Here is a 26,556-nt window from a genome sequence, read left to right as displayed (position 1 = left end):
GGCCGAGTTTTAGTTTTATCCAAATATATTTTTTAATTTGAAATAATGCGAAGAATATAGTCTTAATCGGATCTCACTTGTTTGAAACTTTACATTTTAACATCATTCGCAGTCTTGCTCTTATTTTGAAACGTTGACATACTTTATCGGCCTAACGACGTCACTTCCACGAACGCGTACAATCAGGAAGCCGGTGCCATGTTATATTGGTGGAAATTGTGGGCGAAGTTCTGCTTTAAAAGTGGGATTTAAAAAACCCAAAACGTGATTCAGATTTCGGGGTGAGAATGGAGGTAAGAGTAGCTGGTTTTGAACATATTTCATGTAGAAATATAAGATTAATAAACTATAACACAGGATGTTTGGTCTTCACAATCACAATGATGGCCTTGCTGAGCGGATCAGCTGGTCTGATCTGATTTATTAGTGTCACTTTATTGGAAATGCTATTTTAAAATCCAGTTAAACTGCTTTTACAATTAAAGAGCGAACTTGGGGGTCTGTAGACACAACTTTCAGTCTTAACAACTTGTTACCGATGCTTGAACTTGGTTTAAAATGATTAAAGTCCCTATTAAGGATTGGCCAGCCTTAGTAAGTTATCTTATTTGAGCTTTTACCGGTCACACACATTTTTTGGATTAATCACAAAATATGTTAGCACGGATCCAATGAGGACGTAGATTAATTAATACTCCTGTTTAACTTTCAAATTGTTAAAGCATTCCGATAAGCGGAATCTGAAAAAATATCTTCCTTCAAATTTATTGTCGAGCCATAGTCAATTTGTAGCATAGGGATATCTGGCTCTAGTACCTTCTGAAAGGCGACTTCCGGTTCTAGCTTTCAAAATAAAACGACACGTAAAATATATATGCATTTTTTTGTTCTACAAAAATGTTTCAGATCTTTAAGTAGATTTGAATACAGTAAAAGATTAAATGAGAAAATTAAATCATATGTTAACTGTGGACAATCCAATGTACACTTAGGCCCAGCACAGGTCTGATTAAAATTATAAGAAGCAGCTTATGTAAAATGTGACATGATGTAGGCCAAAAGTTATCACATTCTTATCCAATAGGATTCAAGAACAGATAAGAAAGTAAGCCTAGAATGGGTTGCAAAACAATTTTTAACTTGTGGGACTCCAGTGAGCCACAGTGAGAGCCACTTTTCACAAATTGAGAAAACATGGAGTGACTGGCCTACTGATATTACTCTGGGAGTGTACTGACCTCTCAACTAAGAGATCATGAAAGAAACTAAAACAGCATCTAAAGGATCCCATACCTTTCCCTGCCTCTTTTAGTTAACAGTAAGACGGAGTGGACAAGAAAATCCCCTGCAAAAAGTCATATATGTTCTGCAATGCATCTTGATGAGCCGCAAAAGTTTTGGCACAATATGTTGTGAATGGACGAGACAAAAGTGGAACTTGTTCAATCCATCATGCTAATGATACCAATATTCAAACATGGTAATGGTAGTGTGATAATCTGTCGCTGGATGTCTTCTGTATTTTTTTCAGCATTGGCGAGGCATCATGCAGAGTTGTTGGTGTTTGTTTGTCCAGTTCACGCAGCTTGCTAGAACTGGAATTAAAATAGTCACATTGACAATTGGGATTAAATTCAGTGTCAAAAATACTTTATGGATCCTAAAGGTAAATTAAATCTTGTTGTAACTCGTGTTAATTAAAATCTAGCGCATGGAAATACCAACCCTTAAAGACAGCCAGCGTAGTGTAAATGCCAGGTTCAAAGTCGCTTAAATTCATTTTTGTCCTGATTCCTGATGCAGTTTGAACCCCAGAAAGTGACTTTCTCTACATTTATTTGTTTAAGTTAATGTACACATTTTGTTAGCCGATGTAACCAAATAAATTGGCCAAAGAGCGTATTGTTTGATCTTGGAAAAAAAAGTGACCTTTTCGATTTTATTTTGAAACCTTCATCTCACATCCGGTTGTTCTTCCGCTTAACTTTAGCCTTCCATCCCTGATCCTTGTCTCGGGAATCCATTGAGCATCCTAGCCCGGGCTAACACGTCGCAGACACGGCGGATTGCTCGGTGTTCCTCCGCCTGTCAGACACCTTGAACCGTTCCTCCACACCTCTCGCGGCTACGTTAACATTTCTATCGGTAGATACTCTGAGAGGGAGTCCGAATGAAACGCCCAAGGTCGGTCGGACGGACAGACGGGCTCCGGGGCTGGCGGTGGCGGTCTGAGTACCGCAGCCTTGCGGTAGCGGTGTAGCCAGGCTAAAGGGGCTAAAAGCCGCGGTGTGGGACAAGTCAGCAAGAAAGACGGTTAACGGCCACGCTAACCCGGCGGCTAGCCTCACACAGCGGACGGGTTATTTTTGGCACGGCTGCTGGGGGCAACACATGCCCAGTATTTCCCCTACATTATCAGCAGCAGAGCTGTCAGTGCGGACGGAGCCAGCAGATATAGCTAGTGTGGCGGCGGCGGAGGGAGGAACTGGTATCCCCATTAGCAGCTACCTGAGGAGGCTTCCACAACATTTCACTGCAAAAGCAAACAAAGAGAAGGGATTGGTAAATGCTAAGGCCCAGCTGAAAACATGGACCTCAATTTTTACTCGGATTTAACAGACGGAACCGGGCAGCACGACGCTGATCCAGAGTTCTTGGACCCGCATGCCTTCAATGGATTTGACTCTGACAGCAAGGTGAAAGGAAACAAAACAGACAGTTCCTGCAGCAGTCAGTAACACTGTCACTTTTTCTTGGCCCTGTTTTTACAACCAAAGTTAAACATCCAAGTGAAATACTAGTTAGTATTTTTAGGTATTTTGTTTTTGTTATTGTTTAGCTTTTTAAAACAACAAAAGCTAACCCACTGTTGTTTTTTTAATATAGACTCTCCGAGGAGCAGGACAAATTTCACATGGTGCCATGAACCTTTTGTCATGCTACACCTATAAAATTCAACGCGTTTTGTATTATTTCAACATGGAGCGAGTTTTTAAGTCAAGCAAATTTCGAGTTATACTGCAAATTTCCAACCTGGACTTTGACTGAGCCATTTATGCACACAAATATGCCGTAATAGACAAGACTCAAATCAATGTCCGGCGGATTTCTGGGTGACTAAAGTCTTCAGTCTGCTGCTTTAGTCTCAACTAGCCCCCCTTTTTTTGGAGGACAATTCTGTGTACAGATGCGTCATAAGTCATTTTATTTCAGGTTCCTGTTGTTTTTGTTATTTAGTTAAAATGTCTTCCAGTTCCAGTGTTAAATCTTCATTTGAATTTAAAGTTTATTGATCTTTGAGATCAATAAACTCAAAGATCATGATTTATGCTATTGTCTTTATAAAATGGTCTATTTATCATCCTGGTAAATTTGGTCTTGGAAAACTTGTTAGTAGCCCTGTCACGTTGGGAGTAATTAATTTTTTTTCACCAGATAAAAGACAAAACGAAAAAACAATCTCGCAATAACAGTTAGGAGGCTCTTGCATAGATTTTTTTATTTTTTTTTGTAATTCAAATTTTTATTGATTTTCTGAATATTATCTCACATAAAACACAAATACAAAACAAAAAAGGCTGGTGCACCACCCCCCGCCCCCCAATACCCAGGGTACAGTCATATATTATATGTATGTTACGGTGTCAATTCAAAAACATTCAGTAGTTGAGAGAAAGGTAATTGTCCGGGAAAATCAGACTTCATCCAGATACATTACTCGAAGCCATAGTTCTTTTCAATGAGTCCCAAAAGCTATCCCATTCCATGTCCCTGTTCCCATCCATGTTGTTGAGCATGACTTCATAAGAAGCTGTATCCGTCATTGATTTAATCCACTCATTTAGCTCGGGACACTTTGTGGTCTTCCAATGTCTTAAGATGATCCTGCAGGCTGTCACCAGACCGACCATCACAACTGTTGCATAGATTTTTTTAATCTATGTTGTTTTTTGTTTTTTTAACAGGCAGCGTAGTTTGACATGTGGACATTGCATTCATGGTATTTAATTTATAATATACTTGGAAATATTGCATCCAGGCAGTTGTTTGCAGGATCACACACGTTAATATCTCAATATTTGAAATTTGCTGAATTAAAATGAAATAAAAAAGATGGTGGGTGTTTTCAATATGCTTCCCCTCTGCACCCCCCAAGATGGTGGCCACTCTGTGTTCCTTTAAGTCAAAGTTAACACCTTTCTTTTTTGTTTTGGTTCCTGTAAAAAAAGAAAAACAAAAGTCAGGATTAGTTTGTCGTAAGGGGAACTTGCGGCCTCTGACTCCGTTTTCTCCTGTGTGTTTCAGTTCCCTGGCGGCAGCGAAAACTACCTGTCGATTCCCGGGTCCGGCCATCCTTTCCTCTCTTCCTCCGAGGTACGGGGCCTGCCGTCCGTGTGCGAATGATCGAAACAAGCCGCGGCTTTTATCCTGACGCTCCCAAGCTATTTTAGACGCCTCAAAAAGCCAAATCTGAATGTTGTTTTTATTTATTTTTATTTTTATTTTACTCGGTGTGAGTCTTCGGATACAAAGTTAGGATCAACGTAGAAAAAGCTGCAACACTTTCTCACCTGAGGATTACTTTCATATGTCTGTCCCAGGTGTTTTCTCACCCCACAACTTTAACACTCTGCATCGCTCACCGTCTCCCCCAGAAAACTTGCTGAGCCCCATGGTCGGGGCGCCGAGGCGGTCCACCGTGTTTTTGTATTAAAAGATGTTAAGTAGGGCGTGCTGTGGGGGTGTATGGGGTAGCGCGACCCACATATGGAGGCCTTCAGTCCTCGAAGCGGCCGTCGCGGGTTCGATTCCCGGACCCGGCGACATTTGCCACATGTCTTTCCCCCTCTCCATCCCCCTTTCCTGTCAGCCTACTGTCATATAAAGGGACACTAGAGCCCACAAAAAGACCCCTGGTGGGGGAAAAAAAAAAAGATGTTAAGTAGACAGGAAATTCAGTGAAACGCTATTTAAACCCAGAACTAGGCGAGCGTGAAAGCTCCTCACCGGGCTGAACCTGCATGATGAGGTCAGCGCTGGCTCGTTAACCACTAACGCACTGACCAATCGGGGACGCAGACGTGAACTTTACAGGGAAGACAGAGCCACACGCTGGGCAGCGTGTCGAGATGTAAACACCTCATGTAATTCTTTGTTCACAAAGATAAATCTTATCGCTCCCTCAACGCACCTTTGAATTTGCGACTACAAGTTGTTCCTGCTGTTGATGGAGCTGCGCAACCAGAGTTAACGCGGCGGGTTTTAACTCCTACCTCGAGTCCTCCAAAGCAACATTATCACTCACAGTAAGCTGATGTAAATAAACATGCGGGTCAGCCTGTGTCCAGTTTGTAAAGCATGGCGGGCCGCCAGGCTAATTATACACTGAGGGGAAACCCTGATTACTTTCCATAGTCCAGACTCAGATGTGTGGCTTCTATGTTCTTCTTCTCTGGGTATTAAGATGTCGCTTCAGACCCGAAGCTCTTTAATGACCAAGGAACATGTTAATTTTATTTTAGAAGATAATAAATCTGAGACCAGATGAGGTCTTTATGCTTTCTGCAGAGTAAACTCAAGTTAATGCTGTTCAGTTTCACACTTGTAGGTATTTGTGTGGTTTAACTGAGACATTAATGTTGAGCCATTCTGAACGTAGTCTCCTTCTGTTTCTCAGGGGCTTTCATCTGTTTTCATGAATTTTCTCATATTTTTTACTCTGCAGATATGGTATTTTTTTATCTCAGATTACGTGAACATTTGCAATTCGAAGCAGAGAGATTTTTAATTGATGCGCTGTACTATTCTGTACTAATCAAAGTGTGAGTGGGGGGGATTTGTCAGACCTTCAGTAAAAGTTGGATAAAAAAAAAAAAATCCCGTTTAGGGCTCTGGACCAAGAATCTAGAAATAATCTGCACGTGATGGAAGAATGGTTTGTACTAGCAGGAGAAAGGACTGAATACGGTATGTGTGTGTGTGTGTGTGTGTGTGTGTGTGTGTGTGTGAGATTGAGAATTGGAGTTTTTACCCTTGACAGTTCAGTAGACTTGGTTACATTGAGAGAAAAAATTGCAACGTTTGTTACATTTTCAGCTGCTGCGGTTCAGTTTCCTGCTGCACTGTCAAATGATACAAACCCTTTGAAAAACCTGTTCCCCTCCTGGCCTGTAGGGGCGCTGCTCCAGGAAATTCAAGTTTCCAACTTGAATAACTTTTTTGTTTGTTTTAAGGTTTAAGCAAAACCGTTTTTGTCTAAACATCTCAAATTGTTCTCTTCGGTCAACGACGGCTAGTTTTACGATATTGCACGCAGAGATGGAACTAATCTTGGTTTTTGAGAAAAATACCTACATTTATTTCTTTTTTTTGACCAAAATAAATACATTTTTGCCTTCTCTTGTTGCCATTTCGCCTCTCCTCCAGACGTTCCACACCCCCAGCCTCGGCGATGAGGAGTTCGAGATCCCGCCCATCTCTCTGGACCCGGACTCGGCGCTCACCGTGTCCGACGTGGTGTCTCATTTCGGCGAGCTGTCGGACGCCGGCGGCTCAGACGGCGTGGTGGTACCGGGGAACGCCGTGGTGGAAGGGGACGACCCGTCCTTCGCCGCCCCCTACGTCAGCGCTCCCTCGCAGGGCTTGGAGCACCTGACCCTGGGGGTCATGAACCAGTCGGGAGGAAGCGCTCTGCTGGGCTCCTCGTTGGGGATGGTGAGGGTTTTTTTTTTAAGAGTTATTCTGAAGATCTTCTCTACTTTGTTCACTCCCGTCGGTTACATCCGTTCCTCAGGATCTGGGCCACCCCATTGGGTCTCAGTTCAGCAGCTCATCTCCGGTGACCATAGACGTCCCGTTGGGTGACATGGGCCAAGGGTTACTGGGGTCCAACCAGCTGACCACTATCGACCAATCAGAGCTGAGCGCTCAGCTGGGGCTCGGTCTAGGAGGAGGCAACATGCTGCAGCGACCCCAATCGCCCGAGAATCCGTTGTCGGCAACGGCGTCGCCCACCAGCTCGCTGCAGGACGACGACATGGACGACTTTAGACGGGTGAGTCGGAATCTTCTAAAATGATCCAGGGTTTCATCTGGGATTCTGTATAAAAGGCGATGGTGGGCTGGGAGGTTGTCATGATGCTGCTGATTAAATACCATCATCAAAGAGACTTCAAGACGTCATTAAACATTATGCGTTAAGGCCAAACTATATTAAGCACGTCTACTGTCATTCAGATGCCACATGCGTTATCATTAGGATCTTTTTCACACCCTTAACCTAAAAATACATTCAACTTTACCTTTCTTAAAAACCTTTCCTTCACCATTTCTCTCTACTTCAGGTTGTCGTCTCTAGATTTTCTTCTCTCCTGAAACCAGCGCAGTCCACAGCAGTCAGTCAGGCTGGAACTAGATGAAGTCAATTTAACGTTTCATGATATTTAAATTCATTTCCAACTCTGATTATGGTTAGTAATTTGTGAGGCCAGCGATCGGGTGTAATTTGTGCGCACCAACACTCGCTCGATCCATTTTTACTTACTAGTGTATAAAAAAACCCTACTTAAAATAAACCAGTGACACTCCGCCTGGTTGGTTGGCGATTAAAGCCTGGTGGTCCGCCAGGCTTATAATACACTGGAGTACTTTAAAAAGTAGGTGCGGTGGCCTTTATTTTGTCGTGGCAGAGCGCCACGATCAATTCCATGTCGAGGAAATCCTGTGATTAGTTTCATCTCAGAACTTTCCAGACTGATTATTGTTTTCCTCCACCCAATCAGAGCGTGCTAGTCGAGTCTCCGGTGTCTCTGGCTGTTTCGCCCGCCGTCATCTCACTCGATCCCTCCATGTCGGAGTGCCCCGTCTCTGCGTCCACGTCCAGCGTCTCCTCGGCCGTCGGACGGAGAGGAGCAGCAGCACCAGCAGGAGGAGGAGGAGGAAAAAAGGGGAGGAAGAAGAAAGACCCCAACGAGCCTCAGAAACCAGTGTCGGCCTACGCTTTGTTCTTCAGGGACACGCAGGCGGCCATTAAAGGCCAGAACCCCAACGCTACGTTCGGAGAAGTCTCTAAGATCGTGGCGTCCATGTGGGACAGTTTGGGAGAGGAACAGAAACAAGTAAGAGGACTTTTTGTCTCTCGGATGCTGCAGAATATTTGAATCAGACTTGATTCGTGGTGTTGACTGTTTTGGCTTTCCTCCAGGTTTACAAAAGGAAAAATGATGCAGCAAAGAAGGAATACTTGAAAGCTCTATCAGAGTACAGAGCCAACAAAAACTCCCAAGTAAGTCTGCGTTGGATTCGGACTGAAACTATTAATCATGATTAATCGATTATTGAAATGATGCTCAACTAATTACCTATTAACTGCAGACACAAAAGAAGGACATTTTCTGATGTAACATACTAATAAGTAAGTCAGCAGTAAGTAACTCCTAAAAAAAATACTTAAATTTTGCATTTAGAAAGGAAAAGAAAACTCTAGAAATAGAGCTTTTCACATTGTTGAGATGTAGAGCATCAAGTGTTCACTAGAGGACTTTTGTTTTCACATTTTAAGCAATACAAAGTTTATTAACTCATTTAAAGAAGGAATTGAATTATTTATTTATTTGCATCTTTTAATGTATGCAAAAAGGCTAAAATGAAAAACATGCAGACTGTGCTAAGTTTTTAAATGGTTACAAATGATTAATCAATAGCTAAAGTAATCGTTAGATTCATCCCTGGTTTTGAGGCGACATGAGAAAAAAATCTGGCATTTTGTAAGCAGCTCTTTTCTCCTCAGGCTCCCATTGAAGTCATGGAAACCGAGCCGTCGCCACCGCCCGCTGCCCCCGCTCCTCCTCCTTCTCCTCCGGTCGTCACGCCCGCCTCCACTTCCACCCCGCGACCCTCCAGGTCCCAGCACTACAACCCCGAGGAGAACACCATCACCAACATCTGCACCTCCAACATCATCCTGGACCTGCCTCACGTCACCACGCGGTCCCGCACCGGCGCCAAGCCCCCGGCCCCGGCCCCGAGCCCCGCCCCTAACCCTCCCACCGTCACCAAGATCATCATCAAGCAGACGCCGCTTCCGTCCGGCGGCGTCTCCATCACCAGCACCACCGCCTCCTCGCCGCGCCAGCCGCCCCCGCTGCAGCAAATGCAGAGCACCCCGCCGCCGCCCAGACTGCAGCAGGCTCCGCCCCCTCTGCAAGCCAAGCCTCGGGGCGGCGGCGCTGCCGCGGCCACCGCTCCGCCTCCCCTGCAGATCAAAGTGGTTCCTTCGTCGCGGCAGAAAGACTCGGCCGCGCCCATCATAGTGACGGCAGCCGGCAACACTGGCAGCAAATTGACGTCCCCGTCGGGCGTGACGGTGGATGTGGGGCAATCGGACGCCGTGGTGATGTCAGGGGAGGAGGTGGCGGAGGCGGAGGAAGGGGTATGCTGCAGTTCTTTTGATGAGTCCCCGAGTTATTCTGCATGGTTTAGATGTTTTTGTCACTTTGTCCGCTGCTCCAGATGGAGGTGGAGGTGAACGTGACGCCGGGTCTGAGTGTGACCGCCGCGCAGGCACCGACCATCTGCGTGCGCGCCGGCTGCAACAAGCCGGCGGTGGAGAGCGAAGACTGGGACAAGGAGTACTGCAGCAACGAGTGTGTCGCCACACACTGCAGGTATTTACACACGTCGCAATAAAGATAAATCAATTTGTTGTTTTAGGGTTGAAGCGATTAATCACGATTAATTGACTTAATCTGATTATTTGAGATTAATTGCAATTAATCAGATTAATTTACTAAATCAAGATCAACTGCGATTAATCGTTTTATTGATTAATTAACTGGAGAATGCAGAGTCAAAAAAGTAAATATGTATGTTTAATTTAGGGGTGCACCAATTTATCAGCCAGACGATTTATGGTGCCGATTTCCTTAATTTTGAGAAATCAGTGATCGGCTGATTTTTACTTGTGAAGCCCATCTTGGAAAACAAGTGAAGTTTCCTTTATTCTGGTTGGCAAAATATTTTTTTCCTAAGAAATCACTCTGGGATCATTGGGGAAATTTGCTGCATGAGGATCTTTTGATTCTGTTTTTTTTTTTTTTTTGCACAATTTTCATCGGACTCGCTTACTTGGACAGATCCCCCACACACAAAACGTTTACATTACGTAGCACTCAGGGAAGCATTACCTTTTCTAGAAGTCCCAAAATCCTCTGGCTGGACTGAACAGTGAACATTTCTGCTTGGTCTTTGTATCATTGTTGCCATCTGCTGGTGAGTCGTGGCTATTTCAGTCTTTATGTTGGTCTTTTTGCAGCCTGTGTGGATAGAAATGTTCATAAGAAGAGAGAGAGATGTCTTGTGTAATCTGAGGTGCAACACTAGGAGCGAATGAGCTCCAGTACCTTTAATAAATGTATTTTGTACAACAAAACTCTGCAAAACACAATGCTCCATAACTGCAGAGTCATATCTTACTTTCGTCCATTTTTTTAATTGTTGGGGAATTGAATTAGTTTGATGCAAGTTTTCTTCAATGTATTCCGGCTGAAGGTATCAGGACTACCAAGTCATTTTAATCGTATTTTATTTTCAATACTCTCTCCGCTGTTTCTTCTCCACAGAGACGTGTTCATGGCCTGGTGCGCCATCCGAGGGTCAAACTCCACCACCGTCACATAGAGAACAGAAACCATGCTACACAAACGGGACTAAATACTACAAATGAACTGCAAAACAAAACACGTGTGACTGACTCAGGTGTCGGCTCGTAAATGGTTCGTTGTTTTTTTTTTGTTTTTTGTTTTTTTCTTACACTCGCATCATCTCGGGGACAAGAACAAAGACCTCACAGTGGCAGGAGGGTGGAAGTCGCCTCCGGTTTCCTGTTTTGCAAGCACTGGATTCGTTCACAGAGACGGATGAGGACGGATGGCTAACGCTGCTCCACGTATTTTATGTTGATCATGTATTGAATTAAATTGGAAAAGAAAAGAAAAGAGAACTTGATAAAACGAGGAACATTTTATATGAACATGGTGGTGTTTTTAATTATTTAAAAAAAGAAAAGAAAAAATAAGGAAAATGACATGTGTGGGGCGAGGGAGGACCTGCTGATGCATTTATTTTATTCATCTGTGCTCTTCCCTTTACTCATACAAGGTCGACGGATCATTGTGAATGAATTCTGGGAGTTTTGGACGATTCGGTCTTCTTGTCGTCTGCGCTAATGTAGACATTTGGGAGCCGACAACCACGGCGAGCGCAAAGCATCTCAAGATCGTGCCAGAAGGAGTGAAACGTGGCGGGTGAAAAGGGAACCTGCCAGACATGGAATTCTGTCAAACACATTTTTAAAAGACAACTTTTGACCAACTTTCCGTAAGTGAGCGGCTGCTGGTCAGAATCACAGAACGGGTGCTAACGTCTGCTTCGGCCCTGTACATTTGAGCTTTTTGGAACGTGTGCTGCGCAGTTTGCATATAAAGATTTGTGATCATTTCTGGATGGAATTAGAAATATCAGTATGAAATAAACACACCAGCTCTAACTGCAGCATTTGCTGTAAAGGGAATACATTGCTAATTTTATTTTATTTTTTTCTAATGAAAATATTTTTACCCCATTAATGTAAGTAAATTAGTTTTCATTGGGCAAAATCAAAAGTTTTATAGAAAAGATAAAAATGTTGAAAAGATAAAAATTTGCAAAAGTCTCAAATTTTGAAATAAATTTTAGAAATGTGCAACTTTTAAAATTTCCTTTTTTGGGGGGGAATTTTTCTTTTTCTAGCAAATATTTGACATCTTAGCCCTCCCATGCTCCTTTAGACCCCACAAGCCTTTTACAATAAGTTGTAAAAAATATGGGGTGGTTTTGGGAATTGACAGTCTGACGGGACATCAAACCCCCGAAAGCCCCCCAAACTTTCCTGTTGTCTGACCGTGACAGCCGCCGCGGTACTACTGAGTGTTGCGCTAAGACCGCGAGGGTTGAACTGAAAAATGTCCAAGTTTCCTGGCAATCTCAAAATTTTTTGCAGAAATGTTCTCCTTTCTTTTCCCTGGCCCTAACATACCAAGGAAATCAGTGGCGGGTTGACTGAGGAATAAAAGGATTAAGTTGCTTTCAAAAAACAGTTTCCAGATGGATAAAGCAATGCCGTTATTGGTGTGGTCTATTGTAGATATTCTGACAATGTTTTTAATTATGAAATAAAATATTTTATGTTATAATATAACAGATTTCTTTTTATTACACTTTGCCGATTTATCGGTGCCGATTTCCGTAATTTTGAGAGATCGGTGATCTCTCCCATTTTCTCAAATTATTTCGATTTTTTTTTTATTACTTTAGACAAATGATGAAAATTAGAGCGACTTCAACAACCAGAAATATAAAGAAATACAAGAGATGAACAATATAGAACAGGAACAGAAGATAACTGTTTTGAATTTCAGTTGAAATGATTGACTTTAGCTGCGACGGACTGGCGACCTGTCCAGGGTGAACCCCGCCTCTCGCCCGGGACGCAGCTGGAGTTAGGAACCAGTAACCCTCCCGACCCCAATAGGGACGAAGGGTGTTCAGAAAATGGATGGATGGATGATTGACTTTAGTTCAAGGAATAAAATTAAGAACAATGGAGAAAATCATAAAACAAATTAACCAGTAAAATGCTTTTTTTTTTTTTTTTTTTTTTTTTGGGAAAGAAAAGTATTTTAAATTAATGGAGGATTTTAAAAACACAAAGACACTATTGTTCCTCCAGATACCACAAACCTTTAGACGTTTATGGAACCAGTCGAGTTTAAACTAACATAAGCTACACATAAATAGATTTTTAAGATTTTTAATTCACAAACGATGTCTTTAAGGCAAAACTTAAATATAGGTAAATTTGCTGTTTTTCTGTCATTTCAATAACCATTTTCAATGCTCCGTCATCTTAATGTTTGTGCTTTACGGGTATTTTTGAGAATAAACGGCTTAACTGCGGTTGTTTTCCATGAAAATGCTGGCGTGCGTCTGACTTCGCAGTTTGTATCGCGAGAGTGACGTCACCAGATCCGTTTCATGATTGTGGCGGGAAAAAAAAATCTACAACGCGCTGTGGCGGGAAAATAAAGCAACGTGGTTGAGACAGGACAGGGGGCGCTGTTGTGCGGCGTGTACTACAATGCGCCATAAAATCAAATATAAGTGACCGACATAACGGGGGGGAAAAAATGTTTACTTAAATGATTGTTCTCATCGATTAAATTAAAACAATAATGTCCAGTCAGGCTGCGTGAAGTTTTATAGCAATGTTTATGATGGCGATGTGTTAATACTCAAAGGGGGAGGGAAAAGGAGCGCAGGAAGAAACGAGGGAGGGGGCTACAAGGAGTTAATTACGACGGGGGGAGGATTTACATTACACTATTATATGCACGTTTTTAAGAAAAATGCTTATAACTTAATTTGTTTTAGTTACATGATTGCTTGATTTTTTTTAAAAAAAGGCCCTCGGTGAAATTATAAGGCAGGCTGCAACATCTCTCCGTGGTGTTTGGATCTCGGCAGGCGTGGAAAGGGAAGAAGTGCGTTGTTGTTGGTTGACACTCGCCGTCATCGTTATCCGGCCTACTGTGAGGCGAAGCCGGGAGCTGGAGTTTGCAGAAAGGGGGACTCGCCATGGCAGTAAACCTGGACAAGGAGGCTTACTACCGCCGAATCAAGAGACTATACAGCAACTGGAAGGTGATTGTTATATACATGGCGTGCGTGTCGGAGTCAGGGAGCCTGTTAGAGTTTACTATAGTTGTAAAAAGTGAGCTGCTGAACCGCTAAGTTAGCCCGTGGTTTTTCTATGCCGAGTGTTAAGTGCGAATGTGTTTGAGCCCGCGACCCTAAAAGCCAGCACGGCATCAGTAGTAGCTATGCTGCCCTGATACACGCCATGGAGCCCCCTCACAACTTTCTGAAAACTACCCTCTTGTCTTATCTGTCCGTCAGAGCGGCTAGCTACCTCATGTTAGCACACCAGTCCTCACATTCACCACGTTAGCTAGCCTGCTAGCCGAACGACCTAACCTGTAATGGTGTTTCGGCTGCTTCATTGATAAACAAATCACATTAAAGCTCTACAAATGCAGCAAAACGTCCACATGAGTCCCATAGACTTTCGGGACACTAAGCAAACTGCAGGTATATTTAGTTAGTGTCGGTTTGCACCTCCAGTGTTAACAACATGCTAATGTTAGCTGGCTAATTAGCATCTCAATAACGTCAGCATCCCAGTTACATGGCCAGGGACGACTGTGGGTTCTTTCATTTGGTTTCCCTAATGCAGTTTAATGAGTTTACATTCTTTTACTGATAGTTTTGTTGTAACATTAAAAAAGTTGCAGCTTTTTATTATTTTTCTTTTTCTGACTACCTAAAAGTCAGGGAGAATGGCGGGGTGAGCAGACTGTTCATCGTCTCGAGCATAGAGTAATTCAGCACTCATTCTATCCCGGCTGTTGATGTGCACTGCCAGTCAGCTGGCTGATAATACCCCCATTAATTGTGAAATTGTAATAGAAAAATAGGAGCTACCATAACAAAGTTTTTGTGCCTACTGTGTTTATAGAATATGATGAAAATTGCCCTTATTAGCTCTTCATCAACATTTCCTACACTTTTATATTACATTAGCATATTGTAATTGTGCAGTCTCTGTTTGTGAAAGGTTCCCTACTGGGTTACAATAAAATAGAAAGAGAAAAAACAGAAAACTCGTTAAGCCCGGTGGCGCTCAGCAGTCATTCATCCAGCGGCCCGTTGTGTTTTTGAGTTAAAAAAATGTTGATAATTATGTGCTATTGGAAAATTAATATCTGAACACCAACTATAAAGTCTTAAAAAAATGGAAACGTTTAAAAAAAAACAACCCAAAACTTAAAAAAGAAATGCTAAGCCTGTTGGGGGCACAATTAAAGCCTGGTGGCCTGCCAGGGTGATACTACACTGGAGGAAACCCTGAATACCTTGGCTTGTATTGCTTCTCATCATTGGTGCAACGTTTGGAATATCCCACATATTTTCCCAAATTCCAACCAGAACATTCAACTTGGTCATTCCCACATCCAAGCTACGTCTTTAGGCGCACATCAAATGCAGCATCGCTCTATAAAGACAAGAACTATGTGCTGTTACAAAACATATGATTTTACGTCCTTATTTTAACTCAAGCTGCCGTAATAGTTGATTTCCTGTTTTTGTTTAGAGCATTTTAACTGAAGTTGTATCATTCGGCTTCGTCGCCTTGTCCGTGTGTGTTTTCCAGAAAGCGGAGGATGAGTTCGGTAAGGTCGACGCCATCGTGGTTTCTGTGGGAGTTGACGAGGAAATTGTGTACGCCAAGTCCACAGCCATACAGGTGAGTGCAGGCCTCGACAAACAAACCCTGTACAACACCATCGGCGACGGTTAGCAATACTTTAGAGTCCTGAACACAAACTTTCAATCTTATCTCTAAATGACAGTTTACCTCCAGGCGGAGCTCCGTTCCCGTTTCCTTTAAGCTTTATTTTCATTTACTTAGACTTTGTTGTGTTTGTTTAATCTGATTTCAGCTATTTTGTTAATTTTCTTTAGACAGTGGCAGCCTTTTTCCCATCTGTTTTCACTGTAGCCCTTGTACCAGATCTCACACACGTGCCTTTTTTGGTTATTTTTGTTTTGTTGCTGCAGACCTGGCTGTTTGGCTACGAGTTGACCGACACCATCATGGTGTTTTGCGAAAGCAAAATAATTTTCCTGGCCAGCAAGAAGAAAGTGGATTTCCTCAAGCAGGTGGCAATAACTAAAGGCAACGAGAACGCTAACGGAGTGCCGCCCATCACGCTACTCACCAGAGAAAAGGTAACGGAGAGATGTAAGAGTAGACTGTTGAGCTTGAAGTGAACCCCCATTGATTTGTGTGTATTTATTTTTTTTTTATCTGTGTCCTGCCAATCCTGTTGCTCTCACAAACCACCGTGTCTCTTGTGCCGCGCCTCTTCCAGAACGAAAGCAACAAGGCTAACTTTGACAAGATGATCGAAGCCATCAAGGGCAGCAAGGAGGGAAAGACGATAGGCGTCTTCAGCAAGGACAAGTTCCCCGGGGACTACATGAAGAGCTGGAACAACACGCTCAGCGCAGAGGGGCTGGACCGGGTGAGGCGGCGTTCGCCGAGCCGACTCGTTCACCGAGGAGAGCGAGGCGATGCGTCGTTTGCTCAACGTTTGGGTTTGTGTGGCGCAGGTGGACATCAGCGCTGTGGTCGCCTACACGATGGCGGTGAAGGAGGACGGAGAGCTCAACCTGATGAAGAAGGCGGCGGCCATCACCGGAGAGGTTTACTCCAAGTTCTTCAAGGAGCGGGTCATGGAGATCGTCGACGCAGATGAGGTGAGAAGATGGACGGCGTTGACATCAGTGTGTGTTTTCACTGATCACTCACGGGCTCTGAATCTTGAATTTGCTTTCTGGAGTCACATTGCCACTTTAGATGCACTGGGCTTTTCCCCAAGTGTATCAGAAGCCTGGCGGGCTTCCAGAAACCCCTTCGTTCTCAATCCGGAGAGTCCACAAATAAAAAACAGCCTGTGTAGAATAAAAGCTCTAGGAAGTTGAACACTTCTCTAATTTGATGCTTCTGTCTTTAAGTTGCGACTCTATCGACACACACCTTACACACACTCTCAGAGTACGGTAGTCCTCCTGGACGTTTCTCTTTAATCCTCCGTTTTGCTCTCCTCATCAGAAAGTGCGTCACAGCAAATTAGCCGAGTCTGTGGAGAAAGCTATAGAGGAGAAGAAGTACCTGGGTGGGGCCGACCCGTCCACAGTGGAGATGTGCTACCCTCCCATCATCCAGAGTGGCGGCAACTACAGCTTGAAGTTCAGCGTCGTCAGGTAGACTCTACAGGGACTCACTAGTTTCTGCCATTTTATGCTAGCTAGCGCGACAGAATTAAACTTAAACCACAAACTGAAAGGAGGCGATGGAGTTGAAGGACGTAGTGTACGAATAAGGCCACTAGATGTCGCTCCAACCAATTGGATACCTGCCTGTTTTCTTTAGATGATGCCAACTGTTATCTGAAAGCTAAGATTTGTTTTTCTAATTAACTAAACTTCTCCAACTTCAAATTCTGTGATGACAGTAAGTGTTCAACCCATCAGTCCTCTCCGTTTTTCTTTTTTTTTTTCTCTTTACCAGCGACAAAAACCACATGCACTTCGGTGCCATCACGTGCGCCATGGGGATCCGCTACAAGTCCTACTGCTCCAACCTGGTGCGCACGCTCATGGTGGACCCCACTCAGGAGATGCAGGACAACTACAACTTCCTGCTGCAGGTGGAGGAGGAGCTGCTGAAGGAGCTCAAGCACGGTGAGTGTCTGGAAATGCTCCCAGCTCGTCCGTCCTTACAGCTGAAGCGGTAAAAACGTAAACCTGGTGACATCTTTTCCTTCGCCAGGCGTGAAAATCTGCGACGCCTACAGCGCCGTCATGGAGTACGTGAAGAAAGAGAAGCCGGACCTCGTGGCGAAGCTGACGAAGAACCTGGGGTAAAGGCAGAGCGGCGTAGCATCCTCTCAGCGTAGCATCCTCTCAGCGTAGCATCCTCTCCTCTTCATAACTCCTTCCACTCGCTCATGTCTGTGTTTTCTTCTCAGCTTTGCCATGGGCATCGAGTTCAGAGAAGGCTCTCTGGTGTTGAACGCCAAGAACCAGTACAAACTGAAAAAAGGTGAGCACATCAGTGCTACCGTTGGGTTTTACTGCACTGCCTCTCTGCTAACAGCTGCTGTCTCCAACAGGGATGGTGCTGAGCATCAGCCTGGGCCTCTCCGACCTCATCAACAAAGACGCCAAGAAGGAGGAGCAGAAGTACGCCTTGTTCCTCGGCGACACAGTTCAAATCAATGAGGTGAGGTCTTTTTAAAAAAAAACCCAAAAGAATAAATATGGTTGTTTGATCCAGATCGAGACCTTTTTGTCCTCAGTCAATCAGGATGTCTGCGATTCCTTAAATTGTTCCGTGTCTAGTCTGCTTTAGTTGAACTCTGGTTCGATTGCCTAGAAAGTCCGGTTCCTTTGGATAGGCGTGAGTGCGTAATAAAAAAAACTCCCAATAAAGCAAACTCTTTATCTTTCGGTTCGGATGACGTGAACTCTGGTGCGGTTCGAATGCGAATGACCAGCAAGCCAGAGATCGATCCGAAAACAGGAAGCGGAGGGAATTCTGGCTCCTTTTTACAGCTCTAGAGAAAGCAGGTCTTTTCTAAGTTTCATAGAACTTCCTTAAAGTGAATGTTTTGAAGTCGTTGCTGCTGCGTGAAGTTATCATGAGTCTTTCTGTTTGCTTTGAACCTGGGCGTTTTGTCTGGCAGGAAGAGGCCGCCACGATTCTCACTCCTGTCAAGAAGAAGATCAAGAACGTGGCCATCTTCTTGAAGGCAGGTTCTCTCTTCCTCTCACTGTTTTTCTTTAGTCCGAGTAAGAAAAATGGACCACCAGTAGACTTATCAATGGTTTTTGTTTTTTAGAATGACGATGAAGAAGACGAGGAGGAGGAAGGCGATGACGCGGAGGAGCTGCTGGGGAAGGGAGCCCGGAGCGCCGCCCTGCTGGCAGACAGAACCAGAGTGAGTGTGGTCCTGTGTTGTTCTCACCTGACTGCTGATTTAGTGTTTGCTCTGTCCTGACGGTGTGAATGTCTCTGTACTCTATCAGCTACTTGGGAAGGTAAGTATTCATAGTTTTATCCTAAAATCTCATCAGTTGAACCGATTCAGTGCTATATATTTATTAAAAAAAGAAACAAGCCCTGCTGATGGGGAAAGACTGCCATTTTGATTTCAACAACTTTTACTTGGTTTTTGTGTTTCCAAGTGTTTTTTTTTTTTTTTTTTTCCCCACTACATATCTCAATACAAGTCTGTTTTCTGCATGTATGTTGTGTTTTATCATCTTAAAAAAAAACATTTGGTTCCTTTAAGCAATGATTTTTTTTTTTTGTGTGTTCTTTTTTATTTTGCAAATGAAATGTAGAACGAGATGACGGCGGAGGAGAAGAGGCGCGCTCACCAGAAGGAGCTGGCCAACAACCTGAACGAGGAGGCCAAGCGGCGCCTGACGGAGCAGAAAGGAGAGCAGCACATCCAGAAGTGAGTGTTGGAAAACGTTTCTTCCTCTCATAAATGTACCTAGATTTCCTTCAGGTCAATTAGTCGACTTTGATTAATCGCATTTCATTTGATTAATTGATTTAATCAAATTAACATTTGATTAATCAATGTTATCAATTAATCATAAATACTAGATTGATTTTGATTAATCCAAAATCTGTTATAGATTATTTACATGTATCAAATTAACATGTGATTAATCAATTTTATCAACTAATCAATAGTATTTAAATAATCACGATTAATTAAAAAAATTATCGGTCATTAACATTTGATTAAACAATATTGTCAATTAGTCAAAAGTGATCAATTAATTGTGATTAATCAAAAATCTATATCATTGATCATTAACATGTACCAAATTAACATTTTATTAATCCATGTTATTGATTAGTAAAACTGGGATTTTTTTATTTTTTTTTTCAAGATAAAATTAAAAAAAAAATCAAGATTTTAATTTTTTCCACTAATGCTCTGTGCCGGTTTGCAGAGTGCATTAATGTGCGAGATAAGAACCACGTAGAAAAGTTAGAAATCTCAGCTTGACGATTTCTGAAAAGTTCTTGAATCTCACTGTGGGAAATGTTTGCGAAGCCTGACCCGTCCCTCCGTTTCCTCCCAGAGCCAGAAAATCAAACGTGTCGTACAAGAACGTCTCTCAGATGCCCAAAGAAAAGGAAATCAGGGAAATGAAGATTCACATCGACAAGAAATACGAGACGGTTATCATGCCTGTTTTTGGCATCGCCACGCCGTTTCACATCGCCACCATTAAGGTACCTGTACTTTATACTTGACACTCCAGCAATTTTTTTTTACATAAAATGAATCACTTCAGTCATGCATTTGTGTTTGTTTTTCTTATGTTTCAGAACATTAGCATGTCTGTAGAGGGCGACTACACCTACCTGAGAATCAACTTCTACGTCCCCGGCAGCTCTCTGGGACGACAGGAGGGAAACATCTTCCCCAATCCCGACGCCACGTTTGTCAAAGAAATGTGAGTGTTTCTACAGAAAAATAACGCTCTACTCTCTGTTTGCAGTGTCGTGGGAAAAAAAATCTATTTCCAAGCACTGTTCAGGTGAAATCACTCAATCAAGTTTATTCATATATTGCGCACAACACAGAGAGCTCAGAGTCAGTCAGTAATGAAGCAGGTCTGGATTAAAGCTCTCCAAGCTCTGCCAGGCAGAGACAACACATGAGTTTTATACCAATGATAAAGAATTAACAACAAGGGGAGAGAGAGTCTGGTTCTGACGCAGCTGTGGAAAACAACTTCCAACCTTCTACAGGAAACCCAAATAGTTCTTTTTGGTGAGAGTTCATAATCATTTCATATGACCTGACTAGCAGATGTGACCTTATTGTAATTTTTCCATGACAGCAGCAACCGACAATTATTTTAGTAATCAATTATTCAGACGGTTAATCAGATAAAAAAAAATTGCCACATTCTGCAAATTTTTCATTTAACCACCTAAAAATATATAAAAAATGTAAATAAACGACAATAAACAGTTTCTTTTTTAAAAAAAAATATATAACATTTTATTGCATCCTGAAATATTACAATATTCCCTTTGGGAATTTGAATCAGGTGAAGTTAAAATATTTACAGACAGAAGTATTTCCTCTTACATTTAAGATATATTTTGTAAAGTTTTGACTTAATTCCTGCTCCTTTTTTTTTTTTTTTTTTTTACCACATGATTCCTGTTTGAGTCTGTGTACTCCAGTTAACAATTAATCAATGAGTTCAGTAATTGATTCATCACGATGAATCAATTAATCCAGGGTTGAAACCTGCTGGTTTTCTAAATTTGTATAAAGTGGATTTTTCTCACATCGATGACCTCATTCGCCTCTCTCTCCCCTCTGCCAGCACGTACCGGGCGTCCAACCTGAAGGCCCCCGGCGACACGTCGGTGCCGTCCACCAACCTGCAGAACGCCTTCCGGATCATCAAGGAGGTCCAGAAGCGCTACAAGACGCGGGAGGCCGAGGAGAAGGAGAAGGAGGGCATCGTGAAGCAGGACTCGCTGGTCATCAACCTGAACCGCAGCAACCCCAAGCTCAAAGACCTCTACATCCGGCCCAACATCGCCCAGAAGAGGATGCAGGGCTCGCTGGAGGCGCACACCAACGGTAGGGAGGGAGGGCGGACGTCGTCGCGGCAACGAGGCTCACGGGAGCCGGACGGGACGACGCTGAGTTCTGTCGTCTGTTCTTCTCCCCCTCAGGTTTCCGTTTCACGTCGGTTCGCGGTGATAAAGTGGACATTCTTTACAACAACATTAAACACGCCATCTTCCAGCCGTGCGACGGGGAGATGATCATCGTCCTACACTTCCACCTAAAGGTACACTTAGTGACTCCGAAAGTGAAACATAACGAGTTGGAAAACGTAATCGACTCTACTTTGGCCGATATGATTTATTTAATTGTTTATCTTTGACTGAAAAGTTGGTAAATATTGTAACAAAGTTGCTGCGTTTGGCTGATTTCCAAGCGTTTCAGAGGAAGATGAGATGAGATTTCTCTTGCAAGTATCGGCTGTTTGCAGATCACAAAGTAATGAAGAAAATGGGTCAAATTTTTTTTCTGGGAAACAAAAAAATTGTTAAACTTTTTATTTTTGTGTGCAAAACATGTTATTCAACGTAGACCCAGAACTTAAAATGGATTCTGCATGTTTCTTGTATCGTCTTTGAATTCTTTAAGGCTCCATTGAACAAATTTATCCTCAGTTTTAAGGACAGGAGTTGAGTCACTTTCTCTCAAACACTTGCCAATATTTTTCTAAGTTTAATAAATTAGATAAAACCCGATTTGTGTGCATCCAAGTAAGTCGGCTTTTCAGTATAAGTTTTAGGCAAATGCTTTGTGTTGAACATAAGATTTTCTAAAAGTACAGTGCAGTTGGAGGCAGCAGGTTTGAATGCTTTTCTCCTTTTTTCTCTTCCTTTTTTTTTGTCCCTTTTGCCAAAAACCTGTTGGTTTCTCTTCCACGCTTTCTTTAATTCTATCTCAAAGTGGTCGCTAATTAGCCAACTCCTACCAGCGTCTAACCTTTGACCCTTTGGCTTTCCCCCTAGAACGCCATCATGTTCGGCAAGAGGCGCCACACGGACGTGCAGTTCTACACCGAGGTCGGGGAGATCACCACGGACCTGGGCAAACACCAACACATGCACGACAGAGACGACCTGTACGCCGAGCAGATGGAGCGCGAGATGAGGCACAAGCTCAAGTCGGCGTTCAAGAACTTCATCGAGAAGGTGGAGACGCTGACGAAGGAGGAGCTGGAGTTCGAGGTTCCCTTCAGGGACCTGGGGTACGGAAACTAAAAGGAGATGACTGTGGCTTGAAAACAAGGAGGTGTGCTGACAGATGTTTGTCCTCAGGTTCCAGGGCGCCCCCTACAGGAGTACTTGCTTATTACAGCCAACATCCAGTTCCCTCATCAACGTTACAGAATGGGTGAGAACACTGAACGTTTTGAGATCTAATGCTCATCTTCTTAAAGGGGCAGTGCCATGGAAAATGTACTTTTATGAGCTTTACATCATGTTATGGTGATACTCCCTCATTGCTCTTATATGGAGTTGCCTTGGATCCTTTTACCTGTTTGGAAAACTTGGACAACTTTCTGAAGGTGGAGTTTGAGAAAGAGTAGGAGTTTCTTAAAGAGACAGAGGCTCAATTTCAAGGCCATAATTAGGAAGTACTATTTCTTTCAAGTCATAAATGGGCAACATTTTTCAAACGCCTGAAGCTAACTTGGTTACTTCAGTTGATTGTGCTATGAAATGGCGCCATGTGCCTGAAAAATACATAATACCGCCCCTTTAAAAAAACTTGCAGCACAGTTTTGTTTTGAGTCTAAATCTCGCTACTTTTAGCCGCCATTCGTGGTGACTCTCGACGAGGTGGAGTTGGTCCATTTCGAGCGCGTTCAGTTCCACCTCAAGAACTTCGACGTGGTCATCGTCTACAAGGACTACAGCAAAAAGGTCACCATGATCAACGCAGTGCCCGTCAACTCCCTGGACCCAATCAAAGAGTGGCTCAAGTACGACACAGTTCAGTTGACAGTTTTGATTACAGGATTTTTTTTTTTTTCACTCATTTTTTTTGTTTTTATTTTTTTTTTTCAGCTCATGTGACATCAAGTACACAGAAGGAGTCCAGTCTTTGAACTGGACCAAGATCATGAAGACCATTGTTGACGATCCAGAGGGTTTCTTCGAGCAGGGAGGCTGGTCGTTCTTAGACCCAGAGAGCGAGGTGAGCGTTGGTTACATGACTGAAACGAACTAGATTCACTTTAGTTCTTAGATTCAGACTTACTTTATTATGATTGCACAAAGGCACAACAGTAGCTGCGTTTCCATTGACTGTATAATTGCGCAATTTGACCTAAGTAAATTTGTTTTATGGGACAATTAGGAAAAGGCTTAATAAAGTGTTGGCTTTATCAAAATTGGTTTATTTTGCAAAACTTCAATGGAAATACTTTGTCTCCACATCACACGAGTCATATAATCAATAACCGAATGTTACCACTGGCGGAAACAACAAAAAGAATGACGACAGGAAGTGGTTGGATCATCATGTTTTGTTTTTTTATGACTTATCTTGTGAACAAACATGTGATTTTAATTTTGTTTCTTATTTTATGAAAACACCTCAATTGCGAAACTGTTTTTTTTTTTGTTTTTTTTCGACATTAGCAGAATATCAACAAAGGTTTTGCACTAATTTGTAATGGAAACACAGCTATTCTAAAATAACTAGCATAACAATCATTCAAGTCATAAAATATAAGAGGCAACAATCAAAATAATATTGAACTGTTTTGACCTTTTGGGAGAAAATTCCACATCCACACATCTTCCTTTTTGTTTTAGGGAAGCGGCGCAGAGGAAGACTCTGAGTCCGAGATGGAGGACGAAACATTCAACCCGTCCGGCGACGAAGAGGAGGAGGAAGAGGAAGACAGCGACGAAGACTACAGCTCGGAGACGGAAGACTCTGGTACGATACTCCTGCTCCACGTTTTGGCCAAGACTTGTCTCGCCACTCTGAGGCGCGGTTGAACTCAACTTCCTGTCTGGGTGCAGATTACAGCGCTTCACTGGGCAGCGAGGAGGAGAGCGGCAAAGACTGGGACGAGCTGGAGGAGGAGGCCAGGAAAGGTTTGTTTCGGCACATGGTTCCCATGGAGATCACACTGCAAAAAACACCAAATTTTACCAAGTAATTTTGGTCCAGTACAGATTATTTCACTTATTCTGACTTTAAAGGTGAAATAATCTGTAGCTTTTTGATCAATATTTTAAAGAAATGATTAAAACAAGCCTATATATATTTTGCTGAAAAGTTGCCTCTAAGTTAGTTTTGTTTTGCACTGGAAACTAGACCAATATTACTTGGTGAGGCTTTGTGTTTGTGCAGTGTAGCTGCTATTGTTTTTCTTTTCTTTAGGTCAGGTTACAGTCTTTGGATATTTCCCTAACTTCCTGTGTTGTAATGACAGCAAAGATCAAACATCCTTTGAATTTTTACAACTTCTTTTGAACATCATATAAATTAGATCTGTTTTCCAAATGGAGACTGTTTATAGAGACGCACCGAGATAGATACTGTTGACCACAATCAACCAGTTTTCACCTTGATCTGCTGGTTGGAAACTCACAACTGGGCTCTGGTCACACTCTTCGGTGCGGTCACCGATACCGAGTAAAGAAGATTCTCTTCCAGAAGCAGAAAGATCAAATGTTTGCCAACAGCTGAGGCTGAAAATCGACAAAGATTTCTGACCAATGGAGGATTGAAACATCGGTTGTTCTAGTAGCAAGATTACAAGCCGTCGTCTGGGTTGAATGGTTAAAGGGAAATAATCTGTGGCGTAATCCACAAATTATTTTTAATCTTCCTCAGTCGTCAAGGTAATCGGTTTCTCCTTCCGTTCTGCAGCTGACAAAGAGAGCCACTATGAAGACGAGGACACCTCCAACAGGAAGAGGAAGGTGCGCTCATCGGCCCCTCCCAGTAAAAAGAAGCGGCGGTCCTAAACTGACTCAAACACACACTCACACACACACTGCCAAACCCATTTTACCCTCCTGCCTTTTTCCTTCTATCCCCTCTGTGGCTATATTTCTTTTTTTTTTTTTTTTTTTTCAAAATCACACACACACACATTTTCAGACAAACAATCTGTACATAGACGTAGACGGTCTCCCCCCATTTTTCTTCGTCCCTTTTTTTTGGGGGGGGTCTGTGAAGTTTCTCGTGACGACAAAAGAACCAGCAGTCACACTTCATTCAGCAGCTTTTCATCATGTTCATTCCCAACTTGCACTGTTCTTCAGCCAGCTACTGTTTTGTTTTGTTTTTGTGTGTGTGTGTGTGTTCATGGGTTTTTATTGCAAGTTGTTTTCTGTTTAAGATAAAAATGGTTTCTTAATATGATGGATAATAAAAGATCATCCCCTCTGCAAAGTGTTTTTATATCAAAACTGAGAAACCTGTGATTCTTCATCTCAAGTTTTTTTTGTCTTTATTAAAATGTGATGACAAGCAGGAGTGTTCACCTTTCCTGATTGTTTTTGTTTTTCTAATAAACTTTGTAAAGCCCATTGGATCACACACACACACACACACACACACACACCATCCTCCTCACACTTGTCCTACGTCTCCCTTTTTGTTGTATCACAATAGATGTACTGTTGATTCTGAAAATCTGTTTTTTGTTTTTGTAATAAAATTAAAAGAAACTGTAGTTTGTTTCCTTTGGGGTTTTCTTCAGCTTTTAAGTTCTATAAATAGGGTGAAGTGGCCAAGAAGTGATGGTGGATGAGGAATTAGATTTGAGTCCATTTCTAGTTAAGGTGAGGCTGATGGATGAGGTCAAGCAGGAAACGTCTACCAGGAAGAGGGAAATGAATTATGCCGTTTGCAGATGATACTGCGATGTATTTTGAGTGGGGAGCCAGAAGAGAGCCTGGATTGTTGAATGTGTGTCCTGGAATGAAAGATGGCGAAAGTAGCAACGATACAATACGTGTATCATCTGCAAAGAGATGGATGTAGCTGCCTCGGATTAAAATACGGAGTGGAGATGGGTTTCAGTACAGCGGCAGGATGCAAAAATAAATCTTTGTTAGTATACTAATACGGGAAACTTAAAAATATTAAATCAAGATGTACAAACTTGGGGAAAATGACTGAAAGTACAAGACAATTTCTGGTTGCCCTGTTTTACGTCCCAGTGCTCTTGTAGGCCAGGCTCTTTGTAACACAGCAGGGTCATTTTATTGTTTAAATGCTATAATCC

General features: G+C 42.7%; 2 protein-coding genes across 4 annotated transcripts; both read left to right on the top strand.

Annotated features, from left to right (window-relative positions):
* The first annotated feature begins 159 nt into the window (after window positions 1–159).
* tox4b (TOX high mobility group box family member 4 b) lies at window positions 160–11,020 on the top strand. Of its 3 annotated transcripts, none has more exons than XM_044096942.1 (9): window positions 160–293; window positions 4,306–4,374; window positions 6,427–6,714; window positions 6,794–7,054; window positions 7,782–8,117; window positions 8,204–8,284; window positions 8,789–9,430; window positions 9,511–9,665; window positions 10,620–11,020. In XM_044096942.1, the coding sequence occupies exons 1-9, from the start codon at window positions 288–290 to the stop codon at window positions 10,675–10,677; spliced, it is 1,896 nt and encodes a 631-aa protein (XP_043952877.1). In that variant the 5' UTR covers window positions 160–287; the 3' UTR covers window positions 10,678–11,020. The 3 variants fall into 3 exon arrangements, with proteins under 3 accessions (XP_043952877.1, XP_043952879.1, XP_043952876.1); XM_044096941.1 differs by lacking the exon at window positions 160–293 and adding an exon at window positions 1,967–2,696; XM_044096944.1 differs by lacking the exon at window positions 4,306–4,374 and having other exon boundaries at window positions 165–293.
* A 2,336-nt stretch (window positions 11,021–13,356) lies between these two features.
* supt16h (SPT16 homolog, facilitates chromatin remodeling subunit) lies at window positions 13,357–26,001 on the top strand. Its single transcript, XM_044096939.1, has 24 exons — window positions 13,357–13,737; window positions 15,308–15,400; window positions 15,715–15,885; window positions 16,029–16,181; window positions 16,270–16,416; window positions 16,772–16,923; window positions 17,231–17,403; window positions 17,492–17,582; window positions 17,691–17,764; window positions 17,835–17,944; window positions 18,408–18,473; window positions 18,564–18,662; window positions 19,069–19,184; window positions 19,828–19,981; window positions 20,078–20,205; window positions 21,094–21,356; window positions 21,452–21,570; window positions 22,307–22,545; window positions 22,616–22,691; window positions 23,114–23,283; window positions 23,369–23,498; window positions 24,122–24,248; window positions 24,335–24,409; window positions 25,191–26,001. Exons 1-24 carry the CDS (start codon window positions 13,672–13,674, stop codon window positions 25,286–25,288), a joined length of 3,090 nt encoding a protein of 1,029 aa, XP_043952874.1. The 5' UTR covers window positions 13,357–13,671; the 3' UTR covers window positions 25,289–26,001.
* The last annotated feature ends 555 nt before the right edge of the window (window positions 26,002–26,556 follow it).

The sequence above is a fragment of the Gambusia affinis genome, linkage group LG18 (assembly GCF_019740435.1).
Source record: "Gambusia affinis linkage group LG18, SWU_Gaff_1.0, whole genome shotgun sequence".
Classification (NCBI taxonomy): Eukaryota; Metazoa; Chordata; class Actinopteri; order Cyprinodontiformes; family Poeciliidae; genus Gambusia; species Gambusia affinis.
This window is presented reverse-complemented; position numbering and strand designations above follow the sequence as displayed.